The sequence below is a fragment of the Pteropus alecto genome, unplaced genomic scaffold (assembly GCF_000325575.1).
Source record: "Pteropus alecto unplaced genomic scaffold, ASM32557v1 scaffold68, whole genome shotgun sequence".
Taxonomy (NCBI): domain Eukaryota; kingdom Metazoa; phylum Chordata; class Mammalia; order Chiroptera; family Pteropodidae; genus Pteropus; species Pteropus alecto.
The window spans coordinates 8,528,373-8,551,519 of NW_006441386.1; the positions used below are offsets into that span (position 1 = coordinate 8,528,373).

Consider the following 23,147-nt stretch of genomic DNA (forward strand, 5'->3'; position numbering starts at 1 on the left):
TGGGTCCTCCGGACCACCGAGCCCTTCTCCTAGAGCATCCCCGGAGGAGGCACCCACTTCTCCTTTCCCCGGGTGCCTAACGAACCATCACCCGGAAGTGCAGACGTTCCAGAGCTGCTTAGCGTGCGTTTTAGAGCGACTGTCGTTTCTCTTTCATTCACCCCACAAACGATTTTTGGCTGTTTTCCCTTTGGCAGAGAGATGAACGAGGCACAGTCCCTGTCCACATAAAGGATTGTAGGATTGAGTGATAAATGCTGTACCTCCTAGAAGCTGGAGGCGCGGAGCCGAGTAGAAGAAAGCTTTCATGGAGGGGTAACGGCCCTGAACCAGGCAGTTGCCTGCCGTGTAGGAACTCAGATGTTTGGTGATTGGAGAGCATTCCGGGTGTTAGGTGGCTGTCATGAAAACGTCTCTGGGCGCGTGGGTGCCTGGAGATAAGGCTGCAGAGGTAAGTAGGGTTGATCCTGAAGGGCTTTAATGTGCATAATAAGAAATTTAAACAATGTCCTGAGTAGCCTAGACGGTATTTTAATTAGGATCTGCGAACATATGGACGCTTGATTTGCATTTTAAAACATAACTGGCAGCCAGGCTGGGTTGGAAGAGGAAAAATCTGAAGGCTGTTGGAGTATGGCGACAGAATGGAGTTTCGTCTCTTCCACTAAGATGTAACTTCCATGAGAGAAGGACTGTGTCTGTTTAGTTCACTTATCTTACCCAGCATTTAGAAGAGCACCTGGCACACAGTAGGCCCTGAACAAATGTTTATTGATGGGATGAATGTGTTAGCTTTACCCTTGCTGGGATTTCCCAACTGATTGGATAATAGATGAAAGTGGGAAGTAGAGGAGACCGATCCCTGAAGATTAGAAGAACACTAATAGTGAAATGCTGCTCAGGTTATTGCTGAGCACTTTTTCTGGGCTGACCACTGACCAAGATGCTGTAGGACAGAAGTCCAGAACAGGCTCCAACTTCTGGTGTGGTCAAGGGAGGGGCTCAGAGCCCAGAATGTGCTAACAAGTACCAGTTCTAGTGTTAGTACTCCTAACAAAATACGTCAGTTTCCCTTCTGCCCACTTACATGACTAAATTTGAGAAGTACCTGCCTTTTTTGTTTTGTTTTGAATATTACCATCCACATGCATAGAATCCATATGACTAGTTGTTTACCTTCACAGATAATATAGAATGAATATCTTCATGCCTTCCTTTTTTTTTCTTTTGTTGAATATTTTCTCACAAGAGATAATATTACAGCTTACAGGTCTTACTATATATTGTCTGATTGCTTTCCAAAAAGTAAATAATGGCAACGGCAATATCCATTTATGCAACAATTACAAATTGATTATCTAGTGCTGCTAGGTACTGAGCTGGGCTCTAGGGACATAATATGAGCAAAATAAACATAGGCCCTGCCCTTATGTAGCTTCCAGTCAAGTACAGGAGGGTGGCATTAATCACATCATCACACAAGGTTTAATTACAAACTGAAGATAGTGTCAATTAAAAATACTGGCCACTAGCTAAGAGGCAGAAACCAGTTTTACAATTTCAGCCTCACTGGTGATGGTTTGGGGATTTTGTTTTTAATTTTACTGCTGTATTTGCTAAACAAAGGTTTCTCAGGATTGTTTTGCCTGTTTTGGTTTTTAATAAAGCTGAATAGTTTCTTCCTGGTTCTCCTGCTGCTTATGGAAAATCCTCTATTGTAAACCAACGAAAAATTACAAATTTATGCCTAAATTTTTAAAAGATGAATAAGTAGACTGTACTTATGAATTTGTCCTCTTCTCTCCTATTTATCTTTTAACTGATCTCTCCTCTGAGTGCACAGCTTTCTCTTAGCTGAAGCAGTACCTGATTTGAATCCCAGCTCCTCCACTTCTAGCTCTGTGACCTTGGGCAGATTACGTAACCTTTTTGGGCCTCAGTTTCCTCATGGGTCAAATAGAGCCAATAATAGCACCTTTCTGGTGTGATTTTTGGCCATATGCAGGAAAAAAAACAGACAAGAGCAGAAGAGTCTCTGGCTCCTGGTAGAATTTATTACCGGTACTCAAACCAATACTTGTGTGACTCACAAAAACAGTGTTAACAAAGATAGAAATGTGCAGGTTACAGTTTTATATTCTGAAAATGTAGGAAAGATAACGTTCTCCCTCTCTACAGGAGACCTCACCTAGTCTGGATGACAGAGAAGGTCTTCCCTAAGGAAGAATCTTAGAGCTAAAGCTCAGGTCAATCAGGGCACAACCTGTCATCTTACTCTCCTCTATCACATATCCAACCTATCAGCAAAACCCGCTGACTGTACCTTCTGGACACATATTCTAAATCCCTTCACATCCCCCACTCTGTAGACCAGGTCACCAGTCTCTTGCCTGGGCAACCACAATAGCTTCCTAACTGGCCTCCTGTTTTCATTCTTGTCCCTACAGCCTTCTCCCCAGCAGCAACCAGAGGGATCTTTTCACAATGGATCATTTTACTCTGTTGCTCAAAAGCCTCCTATGTTTTTCTATCACACATAAAATTAAATCCAGATTCCTTTCTATAGTCTACAAGGCCCTACATAATCTGCCCCTGGCTACTTCTCTGCCTTCATTTTCTGTCACTCCTTCCTTTGCCCACTCCACTCGACTCACATTGGCTTGCTGGCTAGGCCTCAAACAACCCTTGTACATTCCCTCTTGAATGTGTTTCACTTGCTGCTCTGTCTGCCTGGAATGTTCTTCCTCATTTACCTGCATGGCTCATTCACTCACTTCAGTGTTCTGCCCAGAGGTCACCTCTCCAGAGTGGGCTTCTTTGGACACTAGTATCCTCCAATAGTATCCTGTTCTCTCACAATTCCTTTACCATGCTTTTTTTTTCATAGCATTTTTAACTCCTGACATTATTGTTTTTAGTTATTTACTTGTTCAATTATTTTTTGTTTTCCCCACTAAAATGCAAGTTCCGTGAGAAGAGGACCTTAATTTTATTTGGTGTCAGTGCCAGCACATAGTAGGTGCTCAATAGTATTTGTTGAATGAATGAATGAGCCAAATAAGAAAAAGAAGGAAGGGATGGATGTTCCAGATAGAGGGGACTGCCTATGCAGAGGGCCTGTGGCCACTAGGGATTTTCAGAACTGAAAGGCAGCCTGTGGGGATGGGGTACAGACAGGGGGAGATAGTATTAAAGAGAAAAACCATAGGCCCAAAATGGTGTCACTTGTGCTAAGGCCAGTGATTCCAAACCTGGATTTAATACCTGACCTAACTGCAGTTTCAGCCTCTCTCAGAAATGTTTATCTTAATCACCAGTCTAGAATTTTATGATCATGCACAAGTAAGATAATCTGTCACTTGGCCCCTCTCCATCCTTCATAAAAAGAAGCAATCTGCATGATAAAAACCCTTGCCATTACCTTCCCCCCGCAAAAGAAGATATCTTGGTCTGAATATAATCTTTTGTTAATGGCTCCCTTACCCCATCCTTTTTCCTATAAAAAACATTCCATTTTATACAACCCCTTGGAGAGTCCTTCTAGTTGCTAGAGCGGATGCTGCCCAATTTATGAATTTCTTAATAAAGTCAGTTAGATCCTCAATATTACTCTTGAATTTTACTTTTTAACAGTATTAATGGAGAGATGAGGCAGAGTTAAGCATGGACCAGACTATAGAAGACATTGTAGATTGTATTACAAGATTTTGGCCTTTGTTCAAAGGGCAATAAATTGAGAATTGTGTTTTTCTAAGACCCTTCTGACTACTGGGTGGTAAATCGATGGTAACTTGCCAAGAATGGATGTGTGTGGGACCAGTGAGGTAGCTGTCGAAGTCATCCAGGCAGAGATGACAGTGGTTTGCATTTGGATGCTGGTTGTAGATGGAGAAACATAATTTAGATGTAACATTAACAGGCACTATTTCTTATCCCCATGAAACAAGGTGGATGGCTATACTAACAAGACCCGAAAAGACACAAAATCAGATCTCTTTGTTGGCACAGAATTGAGCCAACTGAATAAGGCATTCTTTTTTCCTTACATTATGTATATTCAACAAACTCTGATGCAGCTTTTGCCATGTGCCAGGCCTGTGCCAAGAGCTACAGCAGATACAAAGATGATTAAAGTACAGTAGGCCACTCCACAGAAGTAAATCCTAATAAAAATAACATTTTTTTGGCCTCCTGGATCCCTTGCCAGTACTTACCCTCTGTCTCCAGTCCCGGTCTGCTTCATATTATATACATCTTTTTATCCCCTCTGCCAAGGCCTAGCCAAAATTAGGTCCTCAATGCTTCTTTGAATGAAAGAATTTTTCTCTTTGACTGTTATGCTAGTGGTAATAATGGTGCCAGTTCCCAAACTGACTTTTCTGTCAAAATTTACTGAGCTCATATCAAAATCTTGTGCTCTGCCCAACCCAAATAGAGAAGAATAACTTGCCTACCTAACTCACAAGAATATTATGAGAATTTAAAAAAAAAAAAAATCAAGGGGATTTGCAAACATGGAAGGTGTTTGGATGATAATCCCTGCATTTGTATTGTCCTCTTTCCAGTCATGCTCCACAAGGATGGACTGCATATATGAAGGTGATCCCATAACGTTATAATAGAGATGGAAAATTTCTATGGCCTAGTGATGTAATGTCATAGCACAGCGCATTACCATTGTGTTACAGTTGCCTATAGTATTTAGTGCACTAACATGCTCTACAGTTTTGTAGCCTATACGGTAGGGGAGCAGAATTTATCACCCTAAAATATATCTACTCGACATAAGGATTATCTTAGACTGGTTAATTTTAAGAAACAGCAGACTTGGGAGAAACTCTGAAAACTAAGTAGAAGTCACCTTTTGTGTTCTGCATTTGTAAAAGTACAAATCTGCTGTGCCTGGAAGAGGGGATGACTGCCTAGAAACTCTTATCAAAGCAGAAGGCCAAGACTTAAATCTGCATAACAACCTTAAACTTTTTTATTGTGCTTTTCTGGTAACCTCTCCTACCTGACTCCCTCCAACCCCAACGTTTTCCCTTCAGGATGGTTTCAGCCATTTTGGTGAATTACTCAGTTTTCTTGGGTCTCTCCCAAGAATACTGGAAGTATACATGTTGTTAAACTTTTGTTTTTATCCTGCTAATCTGTCTTTTATTACAGGTATGTCTCAGTCAAGAACCAAGAAGTGTGAAGGGAAAAATATTCTCCCTCCCCTACAGAGCAATAGGCTATACCATCTAGGTTTGTGTAAGTACACTCTATGATATTTGCACAAGGAAATCGCCTAATAACACATTTTTCAGAACACATCCCCATCATTAAGCAGTGTGTAACTGTACTATTGTTGGCTTTATTTTTTATTTAATAAATATTTATTTAACATTGACCTTATTCTAGGAGTTGGAGATACAAGGATAAAGAAGATAAAGTCCCTGCCTTCATTGAACTTACATTCTTATGCGTACTGGAGCACTGTGGGTCAAGGTTGTTAAAATAAAACAAAATTTAACTGAGAAAATTTGAAGATCTAATTGATTTCGTTAAGTGACTTATTGGGCAGTATCCCACCTAGGAACTAGAAGGCTGCTGTTAACAAAAGAAAAAGTATTACTTTTAGACCAGCACATCTTCTTTTAGAGGAAAGGGAATGGCTTGGGTTTTTACAATGCAGATTGTCTCCTTTCTATTGGAGAGAGAGGGGAAATGGAGGGGGCCTTCTGAAAGATTTACCTTATTGGTGCTTGACCAGAAAATTCCAGACTGATTAATATTACTTTTCTGGAAGAGGTTGAAACTGCAGTTAGGTCAGGTATTAAATTTAAGTTTGGTATCATGTGCTTTTAGCACTGACTGATGCTATTTGGGGCCTGTGGTTTTCTCTTTAACGAGGTAAAAAGAATTTGAAAGTTACTACCTACCCAGTTCCATCACTGCAGAGAACAGATGCCATAGCAGCCTGTAACATTTCCCTTTTCCATGTTTTGTTGCTCCTCGCTGCCAAAGTCCTCATTGCCCTTGAGCCCACATAGCAGGCCTTACCTCTCAGGTGCACCCACAGGATGCTTTATCTAAATAATATTTAAAAGATTGGGCCCTCTCTGCAAGTAATGGCAACAGCTTTCCTTTTAATTCCCATTAATGGTATCCCGTTATCATCTACTGCAGTCTCTGGGTTATGGTTAACAGATCCAGTTTTCTATCTTCTTGCATTGTAAGAGTAACAGGCTCTGGAAACCCTAGTACTTATGATTTTTTTGCAGGCACTGAAAAGTCACGTAGCTTCCAGGGTCCCAGATTTCTGGCCGCGTCCTAGAGATGGTCTTAGGACAGCGGGTAAATAGGCTTAGACTCGTCCCTAAAATTATGTGATCCATGTCTGGGGCTCCACCTTCCTCTTTCCGCTATTTTCAGTCCAGGGGGCTAACCACCGAGACATAGTCTCAGATTTTCTTGAGGCAGCCTCCGTGGAGAAAGGCATATACGCAGAACATCTGGAAAGACGAAAGTGGAGACAGGAGCAGCACCGTACGCGGCGCAAGCGCAGTGGGATTGAGAGGAGTACCGGTCCCAAGCGTTCTCATTACGGGGTGGAAAGGGCGGGGCGCCTCTCGGTCGGCGCGGGGCGGGCTCGGCTTCGGCTACGTGATGCAATTGGCTCTGCGTAGGGGAGGGGACCCGCTTCCGCTGGACGCCGGAAATGTTTCTCCGCCCCTGCCAGTGGGCCATGGAGACGGTGGCACAGTAACGTCTGAGGGGTGAGGATTGCCGGGCCGGCGGCCATGGAGGCAGTGCTAAACGAGCTGGTGTCTGTGGATGACCTGCTGGTGAGGCCTGTCCCCGAGGGAAGGAAAGGAAAAATTCGGGTGGGCGGGTCCTAAGGAGAGTCAGGGGCCAAACTCATCCCATCATCAACTTTGCTTAGGGAAGCCGAACTTCGGCTCCCGGCAGCCTTTGCAGCGTCTGGCTCTTGCTGAGAGGTTCCACTTGGCACCGGGACTAATGGGAGTTGTAGTTTCCTGCGCTACCACGCCTCAGACCCAGGGCCTGGAGTCTGGCATGTAAAGACTGACGGGTTCTGGGTGCATGCAACAGTAGGAGGTTAGGGTGCGGACCTGTTTTTGAGTGCTCCTTCATTAGCGGGGAACTAGCAACCACCATAAAGTTTCATATATTGCTCACTGTCTACGGCACGGTGCTAATCTAAATGCAGGCAATATCTCAATCTTTGAGCTCTGGGAGCTAGGCACTATTCTTATTACCGTTTTGCAGATAGGAAAATGTCCAGACCCGCCAGGGTGAGGCGGGGTGGGGGAAGCAGTCTCCAACGAGGGACTGCGTGGGCTGTTGAGCATTTCTGACTGTTGTCGAACGGCGTGTTTACTGTTCAGCCACTCGGGGTCAGCTGCTCCGGGAGCGGTGCCTGGAGCCGCCACCAGGTGGCATCTCCTCGCCATACCACTAGGGGGAGGGAAGTAGAGGGGAGTGGAGAAGGACTGCCCAAGGAGGCAGCCTGCCGACAAGAAGCAGAAAGCCTGGGTCCCAGAGATGGAGATAGTAGAACCTGTGGTGTAAGGTATCAAGACCCATGAGGGAAATGTGGCAGAGACTGGGGAAGATGGATTGTAAGTGGGAAATGGACACTCAGGACCTGATAGAGAATTGTTCGCCCCCTTCATTTCTAAATGACTCCTCTCCTCTCCTCTGGCAGAAGTTTGAAAAGAAATTTCAGTCTGAGAAGGCAGCAGGCTCGGTGTCCAAGAGCACGCAGTTTGAGTATGCCTGGTGCTTGGTGCGAAGCAAGTACAACGATGACATCCGTAAAGGCATTGCACTGCTGGAGGGTGAGGTGCTAGGCTACCCAACTCTCCCCTTCCCATTTGCCATCAGGGTCTGCCCTTCTGTGCAGCAATTGGTCATTCTCTCCCTCCATCTCAAGTGCTGGGATCCTTTTTCAACATGGGGCCCTACAGTACAGTCACTTCACAGTTATTTTCCAATAAACTCACTGTAGCAAAGGGCTGTACAGTATACTTCTGGCCAATTACTACCTCATTGTTTTGCCAAACAGAGTCAGAGCATGTTGATTTCCACAGGACTTTAGTGATCTTGTAGTCTAACCATAAAGAAAGTGACTTGTCTGAGGTCACACAGCTAATTAATTAATAGCCGAATTGGGACTGATGCTCTAGTCTTGTGTGTCCCTGTCCTGTGCTGTGTATTCACAGCTGCTGAAAACCTTTTGTGAGGGTGGCCTCAAAGAAGTGCAGAAGACAGTGCCAAAAGCCTGTGAACAGACGGCGCCTTACTGATGAGACCCCTATTTCCTGTTGTTTTGAGATGGCTCACTATTTGCCAGAGGCCACAAAATTTGACCTTTAAAATTCTCTGTACCCCTTTCTCTTGGTCAAGTAACCATGTATAAGCAAATAGTGTACTAGCAAAGGATGCCTATTATAAATCTATAAAAATAAGAATCTTAATATGCATGTAATCCTACATTTGTCTGATTGGCCAATTCTGAGTTTCCAGATGTTCTCTACAGCAAGACACAGCAGTAGAAGAAGTAGTCTCCAAGGGTTGCCGGTTTAGTTGGGGAGACAGTATAGACACTTGGGAAGATTTATAAACACCTGCAAAACTACTTAAATTCTAGTGCATAGAGTATGACTGAACACATAAGTGTATGGGAAGTCACTGAATTAAGAGTCAGGTGAGGTCATTCAGGAAATGCTAATTGAAAATGAGTTTTGAGCTGATTTTTTAAAAGGGGAGGGACTACAAACTTCTTTTTAACATTATTTGGGCAATAAGCAACTGTAATCGAGACAACAGATGTCAAAACAGTACAGAGAGGCCTTTGGCTTCTCCAGTGCCTTGATTTCTTTTCAGTTCACTTGAATGAACCAGGGTTGACTGTAATATTGGATCACTAGGGTGTTTGGGCAGCCTGGGTTCATGCTGCCCTAAGAACTCTGACTGGGAAGCTGAATGTGACTGGAGCTGAAACACAGGCTAAAGACAGTGACTTTCTCCTAAAATCATATAGGGATTCCCAGAGTGGAAGGGGTCTCTGAGATTCAAGTACTAGGAAAAGAGAGAAGTGGTTTTCACCCTTTCTCCTTCCCTCCCCACCCCAGAGCTGCTGCCCACAGGGAGCAAAGAGGAGCAGCGGGATTATGTCTTCTACCTGGCTGTGGGGAACTACCGGCTCAAGGTAAGGCAGAGAACTCCCTTGTTCCCCTCGACCCTACTGAGTGGGCCACATCACCCTCTCCTTTCTCTCTTCCAGAGTAGAGCCTGAAGAAGGCAGTAGGCAGGCGATGGTGTTGGGTACGGGGTACAAGATGATAGCAGGTCAGGATGCTGAGGGAAAGTGAGAGAGAGAGAGAGGATTTGGTGCCGAGGGTGTGGGGAAAAGGTGACGTCAGGATTGGGGTGCAGCTTCAAGTCTTAGGTTGTTATCTCCCCTAGCTTATCACCCCCACACAGTTGGGGTTGTTTGTGGACTCTACTCCATTGGGTGGGGCTAGAGGGAGGGAGGGGTTGGAGGTAGAGGGAGGAACCTCCAGTGCAAGGAAGGGAAGGCCTCTCTGATGGGCAGAAGGAATGCTGGAATACTTAGGAGGGACGCTGTTTTCCCTGAGTGTAGGAATATGAAAAGGCCCTAAAGTATGTGCGAGGGTTGCTGCAGACAGAGCCCCAGAACAACCAGGCCAAGGAACTGGAACGGCTCATTGACAAGGCCATGAAGAAAGGTGAATGCCTTCTTTTTCGTCTTCCTCCACTCCCAGTCCTCCTGTCTCCCTGACCCCTATCATCCCCAGGTCCCTCTCAACTCTTAGTTTAGTTCTCTTCCCACCACACGCCCACACCCATGCCTGGGCCCTCTGGTATCACTTTAAATGACCCCCTCCATCAGTTTCTCCTCAAACTCCCAGAAGCCTTCTATGTCCAACCTTTGGAGTCCCTTACCCTGTGACTCCATGTAGTGAGGCACATCTGTTGAGAGCGGGCAGGGAGAAGGTGGTGGAGTCCCGCCAGGCTGGGGCTAGACTCCTGACAGTCTCTCTTTTCTTTTCTCCAGATGGACTGGTGGGCATGGCCATTGTTGGAGGCATGGCCCTAGGCGTGGCGGGATTAGCTGGACTCATTGGATTTGCTGTATCCAAGTCCAAATCCTGAACGAGACTGTACCTCTTCCTCCACCCAGGGATACGTGGGAGCCCCTGGAGGACACTTGGAGAGGGGCCCATCTAGTCTTATTGTCTCTTTCTTTTCCTATACCCCATCACTGTCCACTATGGCCGCAACCTTCTCTTCCCTGAGACTTGTCCTTTAGCCTCAAATCATGTGCTTTGAGATGAGTGTAAATAAAATTGGGCTTTGGCTTGGGAACCTCTGTGTCTTTGTTGAGGAAGGGGCGGGTTGGGTTCCCTTGGGCCCAGAAGTGGTAGGGGTAACGCATGGTCTTTTCCTGCTCTGTGTTCTCCCACTCCTACCACTCCATACTGATGTGGGGTTCTCCTTTGTCTGCCGAGCTGCCCAGACCCCACACCCTTCCTTCCTCACCCAAAGTCACGTGGCCCTTGCACAGCCCTAGAATCCTGGGAAAAAGCAGCTACTGGGGGTGGGAAGGGCAAAACTGAGGGTACAAGCTGTGATTTATATCTCCCGTCTCCTCTGACGTACTCAGCTGCCTCTCAGCACGTGGAGTTTTCCACATCAGGGCCCCCCACACACACTTAGTTTCCTCCAAAACCTCCGCCCTTCCCCTCCCTTTGTCTTCCTGCCTCTTACCCTTCCTTCTACCCTATCCTTAAGGGAGGGGACCCCACTGGTGGGAGGAAGGAAATGGGTATTTGGCACGGAGTTAGCAGGGGTCTTTGGAGAAGTTAGAAACCCAGGACACTCCAGTTGTAGCCTCTGAGATGAAAGGTGGGGACACAGTCTGCACCCAGCCCTCTTTGCCCCACACCCACCTTGTGCCAGGCTCAGCGTGGGCCTGTCTTGCTTCACTGCATACCTCTCATTCCACAGCCAAGCCAGCCCAGCTGGGGGATTGGGGAGGCCCCTGAGGGGAGCATGGAGGATCCTGACACGGAAAGGAGGGAAATGGGGGCTTATACTCCAGTTCAGTAATGTCTTGTGTGATTGCCTAGGTGTCGAATTGGCCCCTTGGAGACCGAGCCCCAGCTGCATCTGCCAGAAGAGAACCAGGGCTGTCCCACTGTGGCCTTGGAGCAGGAAGTGAGACCGGGACAAGTGCTCAGTCTTGGCCTGGGTGGCGATGCAGAGGTTTCTAATCCATCATAATTAATAGAACTGGTGACAGTTCTGATAACTCTGAGCTGCTTAGATTAGCCACGGGATCACTTGGGCCTGTGATTTTTCCCCCTCAGGGACCCTTGGCAGCAAGATCAAGCTGGTGGCTGAGGGTCAAAGATCCGCTCACCAAGGGGGAAATTCAAGTTCAGGAAGTTGAAGTTTGGAGGGAAGCAATGCCTGATGGCCTCATCCTGAGCTTGTGGCACCAATACCCAGGAAAGTCACCAAGTACTGAGCAGTTCGTACATGTGGGGAGCTTTGATCTGCAGTCACACTTCTTATTACTACCTATGAGATGAGTAGTAGTAGTTCTAATTCTCAGAAGAAGAAATGAGCTCTTGAGGCTCAAACTTCATGCCTGTGTCACTTTGGTAAATGATGTGGTCTTGTTTGAATCTAGGTTGGTTGGATTCCAGACCCATGGTTTTCCCCCACAGACCTTGTTCCTTCAACCTTTATCTTACTGGGAGACTCAATGCCCCAACTCCCAGGTCTTGAGTTTCTTGAACTGTTCTTACCAACAAGAGGCAGTGGCTCTGATCCCTCGTTCCTTCCCCCACTGAAGGCTACAGTAGCCTGTCTACGGTCATTCTCTGTCTCTGTCTTATTGTCCCTTTTATTCCATTCTCTAACCCCCAATGAAAGCTGAGTCGGAGACAGAAGCTTCTCCTTGGCTCTCAGTGCCTCCCATGGGGGCCCCTCCTTGGCTGCATCCGTTAGTCACTCCCCAGTAAGTCCCCCCCACCCCACCCTCGTGGGGCGGGGAGACAAGGGCAGCCTGGAGGCAGTGGACTTTTGGCCCGTTTCGTTTATTCCCTCCACCTCCTTGTCAACATCTGCCTCTTGGCTCATTCGTCTGACCGACCGTCGGACCGGACTTTCAGGGCAGCAGAGACCCAGAGAGAGGGGGAAGGAGGCAAAAACCAGGATAAAGACAAGAAGCTGAGGCTGCAGCTGGGCTTCCGCTCTCTCCGCCCTGCCTTAACACCTCTTCTTAGCCAAAGCCCGTCAAGGTCCCCTGGGGCTCGGCCCCTCCCCCTCTGGGGCCCCACGTGCCCCTCAGAGCCTGCATCCCACCATGTCAGAGGCTGTGGAGAACTTTGGCTTCTTCATGGCTGCCCTGGGGCTGCTGATGCTGGGGGTGACCCTGCCACACAGGTACTGGCGAGTGTCCACTGTGCACGGGAATGTCATCACCACCAACACCATCTTCGAGAACCTCTGGCAGAGCTGCGCAACGGACTCGCTGGGAGTCAGCAACTGCTGGGAGTTCCCTTCCATGCTGGCTCTCTCCGGTACAGGGTGGAGGGTGAAGGGAGCAGAGGGAGGCGGAAGGTTGGAGAGAGCCCTGGGAAATGCGGGTGCTGCCTGTGGTCTGACCTTGGGCACCATACAGATAAGGGAGGCCTGATCAAGCTCTGGGATCTGGGCTCCTGCAGCCGGGAGTGCTGGAGAAAGCTCCCTTTCTGGAACTGTAGTAGCAACCTGCTCAAACGTGGCCCCTGGCCCTAATGTGACATTCTTAGTGGTTATGAGTACAGGCATCTGGGTCAGACTGTCAGGCCCAGCACCTGCTGTTTCCTAGCTCTGTGCCTTGGCAGGTGGTAAAATGAGCTTCATGTCACCCATCTGTAAAATTAGTGGCATAATAGCACCCATTTACAGGGTGGTCGTGGGGATTATGTGAAATAAAAGGTGCAAAATGTTAATATATTAGCATCTATAAGCACTCAAACAATTTTAGCATTTTAGTTGTGGGGTGAGAATGCTGGGGTTTGTAGGGTAAACAGGAGGCCCCACCTTGGATTCTTGGAGGTTGAGACAGTCCCACGAGACTTCCAGTGGGGTACCACTGCCATGGAGAATTCTAAAGGGCTGTTTTAGGAGAGTCTTGAGTTTCTACTATAAGCAGATAAGGATGTGCCTGTGTGTTCAGGATTCTCGAGACAGTGTATGTTTGTGGTTCTTGGTGAGCTAGAGCCTACAGCTATTTTGGCCCAGAAAGGTTCTCTCTGGTGGCTGTAGCATCTTCCTGCTTTCTGCTCACCCTATGAGTAGCCCCCTGACCATTCCCCAGGGGTTCTCCCTTCAATTAACTCCATGCTAGAGACAGAGAGGGGATGACTAGGAATCCTCTGTGGTGCTACTCCTGTGCCCTTGCCTTCACTGGGCCCTCTCGGAGCCACCTTGCTCTTCTAAGTCCCCTTCTGCAGGTGCCAGAGGTAGGGGAAGGAACTAAGGCCAACAATGGGTATAGAGCAGGGCTCCATGAAATCTTTCAGCAATGTCAAAGATGCTCTGAGCTGTTAGGGAGGCCTGAGGGGTCTCTTGTGCCCTGACTGTTCCAGGAATCTCCTGAGGCAGCAGCAGGGGCTTCATACTTTCATCCCTCTCTCTGGGACTTATAAGGCAAGTGCTCCCAACACCCAAACCCTATAAAAGCTGAGTACAAACTGGGACAGTAGTCAAGAATGCTGGGTGACCAGAAGGGACATTAGAGGCGGCCAGCTCAACATCCCTGGCCATCCCTACCTCACTGACCCCTCAACCACACTGGTTCAGGAAGGGGTCTTTGCTGTGAGCCTGTCTACCTGAGGAGCCCTACTTGGAATTACTGCTCTTGGCCTGAGAGAGGACATGAATGCACATGAAAGACAGAGTGGGCTTGGGGGAAGGGCAGACTGCAGCTGCCCAGCATTGAAGGGCATCTGGGTTCCAGGTGTGGTGCTGAGTACTTCACATACAACATTTCAGAGCTGTTCACAATAGCCCTGCTCTTGTGGGCATTAATAACCTCATTTTATAGAAGCTGGAAAACTGCAGGGATAAGTGTTAAACTGCCCAGAATCATACAGGTAGTAGAGGAGTTAGAATTCTGACTCGTGTGTTTCTGAGTCCAGAGCCAGCTGACTTCCAAGGCCAGTTCCAGCCCTGAGTAGGGTCCTGACTGTCATTTAGTCACCTCTTAGCTGTGCATCCCCCACCCCTCATCCACTCAGTCTGTGCTAATTACCCTTTGTCTACCAGAGGTAGTCTGCCCTAGGTAGAGATGGGTGTATGGGGAAAGGATATGGGGTAGGGGGAGAGGGTAGGAACTCCAGAGGGAGTGGCTGGAAGTGAGAACATGCTCCCAGAGAACTTTGTTCCTTCTCCCTACCCTCCAACTCCAGGCCACTTCACATCCTCTTGGCAGAGACCCAGCCTTTCCCTTTCGGTACCAATGGCACTGCCCCACCCGAGAAAGGGGTGCAAGGTCCTTGGAGTGCTTGGAAACTAATCAGACAGAGAAGGGGGAAAGGGCTAAGAAGGGAGCCAGCCATTTCCTTCAGTTTTGAGAAAGGAGAAACTAAGGCACTGAAAGCATATGTGCAAGACTGACTTGGATTGGTCCTGGGCCCAGGTATCGGACCTTCAGATCGGAAACTGCCCTTGACTCATTGACTCATAGGCTACTGCTGCTCCCTACCGGTCTCTCCAGGAAGAAATTCAGTTCAGAATGTCCAGCACTGAGCTAGACACTAGGTGGGACCTGGTGAGAAGCTGTTGTGGAGAAGGGGTTGGTGGTACGTGCCAGGTTCAGTTTCTGTAATATGGTGGTGCTCTAACAGAGCAGTGGTTCTCAACCAGGCTATTTTGCCCCTCAGGGATCATTTGACAGTCTACACATTTTGATTTTCCCGCTTGAAGGGATTACTACTGACATCTAGTGGCAGAGGCCAAGGATGCTGCTAAACATCCTACAATGCATGGGGATGCCACTGCCCCCCACCCTCACCCAGAATAAAGCATTATCTGGCTAACATGTCAGTAGTGCCAAGGAGAGGCCCTGTAATGGAGGTATAGGTGAAGTGTATGGGTGCAGATGGCGGAACAGGAGGGGCTGAGACTCCTAGGGACTAAAGTAAGGTCTCGTAGCCTGGCTGGGCCAGAAGGAGAAGGAGGATCTGAAGACTTCCAGAGACTGAGGCCTGAGCAGGACCTGTAGGGGGCTGGCTGTCCTAATGGGGAGAGGAGATGGAGGGGTAAGAGGCTGGCTCAGGGACCTATGACTGTACTCCATCTCCCCAGGATACATCCAGGCCTGCCGGGCACTCATGATCACCGCCATCCTCCTGGGCTTCCTGGGCGTCTTTTTGGGCATAGTGGGGCTGCGCTGCACAACCATTGGGGGCATGGATCTCTCCAGGAAAGCCAAGCTGGCGGCCACTGCAGGGGCCCTACACATACTGGCTGGTAATTGAGGGAAGGTGATGGGTGGTCCCTATGCTGTGGGGAGGGGTAAGAGACAGCCCTCAGCAACAGACTCCAGGGTTCTCTGTCATCTCCAGCTCCCACTCCTGGCGCTTGCCTCACTTTTCCCTTTGCACTGATACCTGCCTTCCTGGGATCAGCTCTTCCTTCTCTCCCTGTTCACCCCAGCTCCACCCATGCTTACTAAATCCCTTAGCTACTAATTAGTCCATCAGCAATGTTTCTTGAGTCCCTGTAGGAGCCAGGCATGAGCGAGGTATGGGAGGGACTCCAAAGGTGAGAGTGAGGGTCTGCTCTCCAGAGCATACAGCCTGGCTGGGAGGACCAGAGTCAGGGCACACATACACACACGTACACACACACTGTGTACAAAAACAATACCGTACAACTGGCCATCCCTTGTTGGTTGTAAAACACCTCATACATAACCTCACAAGCCTGTGAGGAAGGGAGGGTTTCATCCTATTCTCTAGATATGGAAACTTACTGGAAAACAAGCCCTCAACCAGTGGTAAGGCTGGTCTGATAGACCGGGGTCTTGCTGGCTTCAGGCCTTCACTGCACTGAGTGGTAAAGGCATGTCACAGGCTCTGAGGGCTTTGGGAGGACAAAGGACAGGGGTGTCAGGACAGGCAGGGCTGATTGGGAAGGACTGCTTGGGGCAGCTGGCCTTTGAGGAGGGATAGGGTACAATCCAAGTGAGGAAACTAAATGATCAAGCAGCTGAAGGGCAGGGATGAACAAGGCAGGTCAGGGGTACAGAGGGGTGACAAGGACAGGCTGAGGAGCAGAGTGTGGAAGACTAAGCAAGAGAAGTGGGTTGGGTTTGGGTCTTGGGTGCTGGATCCAGAAGCTTATAGATGACCCTTAGAAACAAAAGAATCGTGAGCTGGAGGGGCAGGGGGAGAGAGAGAGAATGAAACTTGTTCTTGGACTTGATGCCCCATATCCTATTCTCTGGGCTGTCCCTGCCTGGCCCTTCCCCTAGCTCTTAGGGGTCTAGGGTACTAATGCAGTTCTCTCCCTGCCCTAGGTTGCTGTGGGATGGTGGCCATCACCTGGTATGCAGTCAACATCACCCGGGACTTCTTTGACCCTTTATATGTCGGAACCAAGTGAGTGTGGGAGCCCCACCCACGGAGGTAGTAGGTGGAACTCGACCCTGTCTTCGAGCTAGCACCGCCCCGCATTGTCCTCCTTAGGTACGAGCTGGGCCCTGCGCTCTACCTGGGCTGGAGCGCCTCCCTGCTGGCCATCCTGGGCGGTGTCTGCCTCTGCTCCAACTGTTGCTGTCCTCCTGACCAGGACCCCGCCCCTGGGTAAGGGAGGACGAGTGTCAGGGAGCGGGGTGAGGAGTTGGGGGCGAGGGCGGCGAGGGCGGCGAGGGCGGCACTTTCCTTTTACCCAGGCTGACCCAGGCCCCCTCCTCCGCCAGCGGCCGGCTGCCCTACAAGGCCTCCACAGTGCAGTCCACCGGCCTCTCTACCCGCCTGCCCCCCGCGGCCTCGAATGAAGGCGACAGCAGCTTTGGCAAATACGGGAAAAACGCTTACGTGTAGGAGACCTGGCCTGTGGACCCCATTCCTTTCCCACCGCCCCTCAGCGCAGAGGGGTTCTCAGAACCCTGGAGCTGCAGGAGCAGACCCTAGGTGTTACAACCTTAGAGGCAAGCCACTCCCCACCGGCCAGCCACGCAGGGCTCTACCCTGGGCCTAGAAGCGGTGCGTGGCCAGGCCCCGCCTCTCCAGCCCGAGCTCCGCCCCAGCCACACCCACTTCGTCTGGCCTAGAACCTGTCTCCTAAGAACTCATTTCAGCCTCCTGAGGTTGGACCCACCCTTCTTTATCTTGAGTCTGGGCTCTCGGCTGTTAGGGGGGTGGAGGTGCCCCCAAGTGTTTGCATTCTATATAAATACATGCATAAATAAATTTGTATTGTGAACTGTTCAGGGTCTGGGAGTGTCATGAAGCAGCTGGCCAAGCAAGGGGTGGCTGGGGCAGTACCCAGGCTCATCTCAGTTGTCTCATAGACTGTCACTTGTCTTCCTCTCCACTGCCTTTGAACTGTCTCATCCAGCAAAACAGGGGCAGGGTTCCAAGTGATTTCAACAGTGTAGCACTCATAATCACTGATAAAGAGTAATCAAGGATCAGATCCAGAAAGACCCAGCTTTAGGAGACTGAAAACAGCAGATACACCCCCTGAACAGCCTGAGATAACAAGTCACTTGTTTTACTCTCAACCTTTCACAGCTGTCCAAGGAGGCAGGTAGTCTAGAGCAGAGTTCTTTTACCTGGGCCTGACAGTGGATATCAGAAATTGACAAGCCCTTTGAAATTGTGTTAAATCAAGGCTCTTGTACAGGTACATTTTTCTGGGGAAGGTTCAGCAACTTCCAGAAAAGGCTCTGAATGTCTGTTCAGAGGCTTGCATATCAGTGGCATGTGACTCAACGGCATCCTGCTCAGACACAATACTAGGTCATGGCAGGCTTGGCACAGGTCCAGTGGATACTGAGCAGAGCTGGTACCCACTTAAGACAGGAAAATGAGGCCACAAAAAAGCCTGGCATCCAGTAAAAGGTGATAGGGCCCTATCCTGGTATCTTCCCCAGCATCACTATGGTGACCAGTCACTTGGGGTAGCCTGGGTTCTGACCTCGGCCCCTTTTCCTTTCCTTTTCTTCCCATCTGCTCATCTGCACCGACTCTCCTGGGGTGTAAAGATACTCACATCTGCATTCTAACTGGACCCTCTCTCCTGAGCTTCAGTACATTCTCTGTGTTTTCACCAGGCTGAGCAAATTTATTACTTTTCCCCAAAGCCACTGTTTCTGTCATTCCTATTACCAGCATCACTAATCTCTCAGGCACATAGACTGACAGCCTCAATCATCTCTGGTTTTGCTTGCCCTCTGCCCCCTTCTTCCCTCAGCTGCCAAATCCCATTGGTTCTCCCTCCACAGTGTTTTCACATCCACCTGCTTCTCTCCCTTCACTGCCTGGTCCTGGGTCATGCCCTCATCCTCCCTTGCCCAGACTTGTCACAGGATTCCCCTGAGTTTCTTGTCCATATTCTTCTACTGGGGCATTATTTATTGTCCTGCCCTGGCATCTCCCTGGTGGCTGAGGGAAAAAAAAAAAAAGACAACCAGGGACAATTAAGACCTTGACACACTGCCCGGCCCTAGCCCACCTTTCTATCCCACCTTTCTATCCCCACTTCTTGCTATTTCTCTGTACCACTGTACTCTCAGCAAGCTGGACTGCTCACATTTGAATCAGGGCTTCTCACTGGGCTCCACACAGAAACACTGGCATTTTTTGAGCTGTTCTCTATAAAGGGTTCCGTGGTCAAGAAGTCTGCAAAAATATGTATATCTTACCCCCTTCATACTCTGCTGTTGGACAGTTTGTGGATGCCCCATGGCCAAGCCAGTCCCCTGGCCAAGTCCAAAGGGATGCACAGAGCAGAATACTCAGAAGTGCTTCATGGAGGCACTTAGTGTAACAATCTACTATAGCAAGTACTGGGCCATGTGACTTGCTTTGTTAGCAAACCAATAGGTTTCTCTCTCAGGATGAGACATACCTTAAAATGGGTCTTACAGTCCTGAAAGGCCATGAAAGCACCACAGGGATGACTGTGTCCTCCACAAAAAAGAACAAAAATCAACTACAACTCCTGATGTCACCCAGGCACCTCCAAACCAAATTCCCCCCACGCCCCACATCACAGCTTCTACCTCCTTTCCCAAACTCCCCTGCCTCATCTCCTCCCCTTTTCAGGGAAACTAACCTGAGCCAGGTCTCACAGAGCATTTAAATATGTGCCTTAACACCATCACTTGGTTAAGTTTCGATTTCTTTGTCCATCAACCATGGTCACATGGCTCTAAAGGGCTACTGACACATGTAGCCTTTTTAACACGTATTTTCTTATTTTCTAGAAGTTAAGAGCACCAAGACATGGCCCCTGCCCTCAAAAATACTCAAGCTAGGAGCGAAGAGATATAAACAGCTAGTTACCATACAATGAGCAAGATGCTAGGGCTACTCTGAGGAATCCTCCTGCTTTTGAGAGAACTCACTGTGAAAAAGCTCCACGACAAACTGCTTTAGGTCTTGTGCAATAAGGTCAACAGCTATCATTCACTGAGTACTTCCCAGATGCCAGGTGCACTGCCTCATTTAATCCTCACAATATCTGGGAGGTGGCTATACAGAGTCAGAGAGGTAATAATCTGTCCAAGTTACAAAATTGGTAAGTAGTGGGACCAAGATTCATCCAATACTAAAGACACAATTGGCCTGCTTCCCAGAATTCCTGGCTCTCCAAACTAACTCACATCAATTAAAATCAGTGCTCACTGATGTCTTTAGCTGGGAGCCCCCATCTCTAGGCTTTCAAACTCCAGCATTAACCTCTTCTGTTCCTGTGTGCCCAGGAAGGAGCTATGGTGCCACATCATGACTCTGGCCTCTAGAAGCTTTTGGCATAATGTAGATTTCCCAAAGGCCTGGGTGTCTCCCAAGGTAGGGACCAAGTCTCCACTAGTACATAGAAGGCTGGCAAAAAATAGGTCAAGGGTTTCCTTGAGGAATTATGGTTTTAAATAAGGTTCTTTCCTAGAGAATGTCAATGGATAACTTGTGGAGATAGTCAGTATCAGAGCAAAGGGAGACCCCCTGGGGTCTGACTCTGTCCTATCAAAGTCAGTTAGGGAAGGCCGAGTATGTCATTGAGTAGACAAATCTTACATCGAGCATAATCTACGTGATTCTTATTATAACAACAAAATATGAAATCAAGTCAGTGAGCTTAGTGGAAATCTGACAGGAACTCCAATGCAGGTAGATCACAGTGAAGCACAGATGGTGTTTCTCTGCAAGAAAATCATCTTTTCTTCTGTCTTTTTCTTGAGTGTACTTCTCGGTGGAGAGGAAAATAGAAAGCTTAGGACCCAGGAAAGTTTCCCTTCCTGAGAGACAATAAACCTAGGCCAGGAGTTAGCATCCAGGAGGCTGGATTCCTGATGTTCCAGTTACTATTGCTGCATGACAAATGATGCCAAGACTCACTGGCATTAACCTTTTTATTATACACAAAGATTCTGAAGGTCAGGAATTACACAGGGTACAGCAGAGATAGTTTGTGTCTGCTCCATGATGTTGAAGACACAGCTAGGAAGACTCGAATGGCTGAGGGTGACTTGGTGCCTGCAGGCTAGAATCATCAGGAGCATCTTTACTCCTATGATTGGAAGCCTGCATTGGGATGGCTTGAAGGCTTGGTCAGCTGGACCTGTCACCTGCATGTAGCCTCTCTGAATAGCCCGGGCTTCCTCACAGCATGGCAGCTTTGGGACAGTTGGATTTCTGTGGGCTCCAAAAGCAAGTGTCCTAGGGACGAGGCAAAAGCTGCACTCCCTTTTACCACCTAGCCTTGAATGTCACATGGTCTCACTTCTGCCACTCTCTACTGATCAAAGTAGTTATAAGCTTGCCCAGATCCCAGAGGAAGGAGACAAAGACCCCGCCTCCAATGGAAGAACAGTCAAAAACATTACAGACATCTTTTAAAACCACCACACTTAGGATTGTCTCTAACCCTGTCCTCACCACCATTCAACACAAAGCTGTCACCAACACCACTTGCCCAACTGCAAGTCTCCCGAGAAAGGGCAAGCAGTTCCTCCAGAAGGAGGACATTTGAGCCAGCCCTAAGAAAGTCACCCAAAGTGGGAAGAAGAGCCTAAGAAGGTGCCTGACACTGACTTTGCTGGATATCATTAATATCCTACTGAAATTGTTTGATCAACAAATACTTCCTAAGCACCTGCTTGGCTATGTTCTAACAGGGCACTCAGCAACTAGGAGAGCAACTCCAACAAGCTTATGTGCTTATAGCTCACAACCCATTTAGAAAAGGTGTGGGTGTAAGATCTAGTATCACACAAGAGTTACAGCATGCAGGACCACCAAGAACAGGAGCCTCTATACCATAAATTCCCCCCACGCTTCTCAGAAACTTCTGAGTTTTCTCTGCTAATAATTTCACATACCACAGACCCTAATAAAAAAAGCTTCCTCAAGACAACTGTTCCCTCATACTGGTCATACCAAGGATAAGAACCCAATCAATCTCATTTGGTTGAGTATTAGAGGATGAAAATAGGGCTGGCTCCTTCCGCATAACAATCTGTACCCCTGTCCCCAACCCTCACTCTCCTTCTCTGTCACCAGTCCTGGGACCAAGCTGTACTCGAAAAATACTCAGAGGAACTAGAGAAGCAAAAAGCAAAAACAAATAAACTAAATCGATAACCAAAAAGGTGATATAAAGCAGCCAAGAAATGTAGGGAGGTGGGGGTGGCAGGAGAATGGGACAAAATCTTTTGTGGTCAAGGACCCAGAAAGGAAGAGAGTGGGAAGGGTGAATGACAATTAAGAAGACACAGAGCAGTGAGCAGGAGAAACAAGTGACCCATCACCCTCACCCCAAAACACCATGTGACCAAACAGGCAGTTGCCTCCTCACGACAGCACCCTGAGGGCTGGCCTACATCCCTGGGGGTAACACTGAGCTCTACTGGGCCAGTGAACAGCTCCTCTCTTGGTCCAGAGGAGCACTTTTCTTTTTGGTGATGTCTTCTACAAGGCCAGGGCGATGCACAGAGGGCCTTCCTCTCCAAGGAAACCCAGGCTCACACAGTCCACTTTAGGCACCTGAGGACATAGGAAGCCCAGGATGAGGAGAGAGCCTGGGAAGTTATGGGGTGAGGGAGGAAGAGAGTGTGGACCCGGGGGACGTTCCAAGCTAACCTGGTCTCCTGATGGGTGCCGAGACAGCGCACAGTGCAGTACCGGGCACCACAGCTGACACAGGTGTATGGGGAGGGGAAGCCGCAGACAGCACAGAAGGGGCGCTGGGGTCGAGATGGGGGTCCCGCACATGCTGTCAGGTAGTTGGGGCCCTCAGCCACACTCAGGTTCTGCAAAGGCAAGGGGGCAGGCTCCAGGACTCCTCCGCCCATGTGGCAGACACCCTCTGGGGACAAGCATCTCTGCCGGCTTATCCCATCCCTGTGCGGTTTTCTCGCACCAGCTCCTCTCTCACCTGTTCCTCCAGCAAGGCCTGGAAGTTTTTTCGGAAGCGGAGTTTAAAATGATCACCTCGGGTTTTCTTCTTTTTCTTTCCTAGAGGAAAGAAATGAGTTACTTGGCATGTGCCAAGAAAGACATCATCTTTCTCTCCCTCATCATTCCCCATACCCTTGTGTCCATTCTCTGACCACATATTCATCTGAGCTCTAAGTGGCATCTGTCTACCACCCTTTTCCCTTCTCCAATCCCAGCCTTCCTTCTTCTCCACACTTCCTAATCTAAGACTTTACATCAGAGCTAGAAGGGATCTCAGAGCTCGTCGGCTCCATCTTCTTTATTCTACAGACATGAGAGGAAGCTAAGGCACAGAAAGGGGAGAGCAGCTGGCTCAAAGTCACAGGAGACAGTCCCTGGCAGAGCCAGGAGTTCCTGGGTCATCTGCCCCCAGCCTGATGTCCT

General features: G+C 48.6%; 3 protein-coding genes across 5 annotated transcripts in view; 2 read left to right on the forward strand and 1 right to left on the reverse strand.

Moving 5' to 3' along the window:
• Positions 1-6,676: 6,676 nt before the first annotated feature.
• On the forward strand, positions 6,677-10,401 carry FIS1 (fission, mitochondrial 1). Its single transcript, XM_006918585.3, has 5 exons — positions 6,677-6,830; positions 7,715-7,847; positions 9,144-9,220; positions 9,656-9,761; positions 10,091-10,401. Exons 1-5 carry the CDS (start codon positions 6,786-6,788, stop codon positions 10,186-10,188), a joined length of 459 nt encoding a protein of 152 aa, XP_006918647.1. The 5' UTR covers positions 6,677-6,785; the 3' UTR covers positions 10,189-10,401.
• Positions 10,402-10,535: 134 nt separating this feature from the next.
• Positions 10,536-17,527, forward strand: CLDN15 (claudin 15). Of its 2 annotated transcripts, XM_025051497.1 has the most exons (6): positions 10,536-11,301; positions 11,406-12,626; positions 15,400-15,564; positions 16,616-16,697; positions 16,785-16,901; positions 17,018-17,527. In XM_025051497.1, the coding sequence occupies exons 2-6, from the start codon at positions 12,410-12,412 to the stop codon at positions 17,139-17,141; spliced, it is 705 nt and encodes a 234-aa protein (XP_024907265.1). In that variant the 5' UTR covers positions 10,536-11,301; positions 11,406-12,409; the 3' UTR covers positions 17,142-17,527. The 2 variants fall into 2 exon arrangements, with proteins under 2 accessions (XP_024907265.1, XP_006918648.1); XM_006918586.3 differs by having other exon boundaries at positions 10,536-12,626.
• Positions 17,528-20,659: 3,132 nt separating this feature from the next.
• The window catches only part of ZNHIT1 (zinc finger HIT-type containing 1), a 6,567-nt gene continuing 4,079 nt past the window's right edge, over positions 20,660-23,147 (reverse strand). For both annotated transcript variants that reach the window (XM_006918588.3, XM_006918587.3), the window contains exons 3-5: positions 22,702-22,781; positions 22,407-22,576; positions 20,660-22,310 (exon numbers count right to left, since the gene is read on the reverse strand). In XM_006918588.3, the coding sequence (XP_006918650.1) occupies positions 22,289-22,310; positions 22,407-22,576; positions 22,702-22,781 (272 nt within the window). In that variant the 3' untranslated portion in view covers positions 20,660-22,288. The remainder of the gene's footprint in view (positions 22,311-22,406; positions 22,577-22,701; positions 22,782-23,147) is intronic.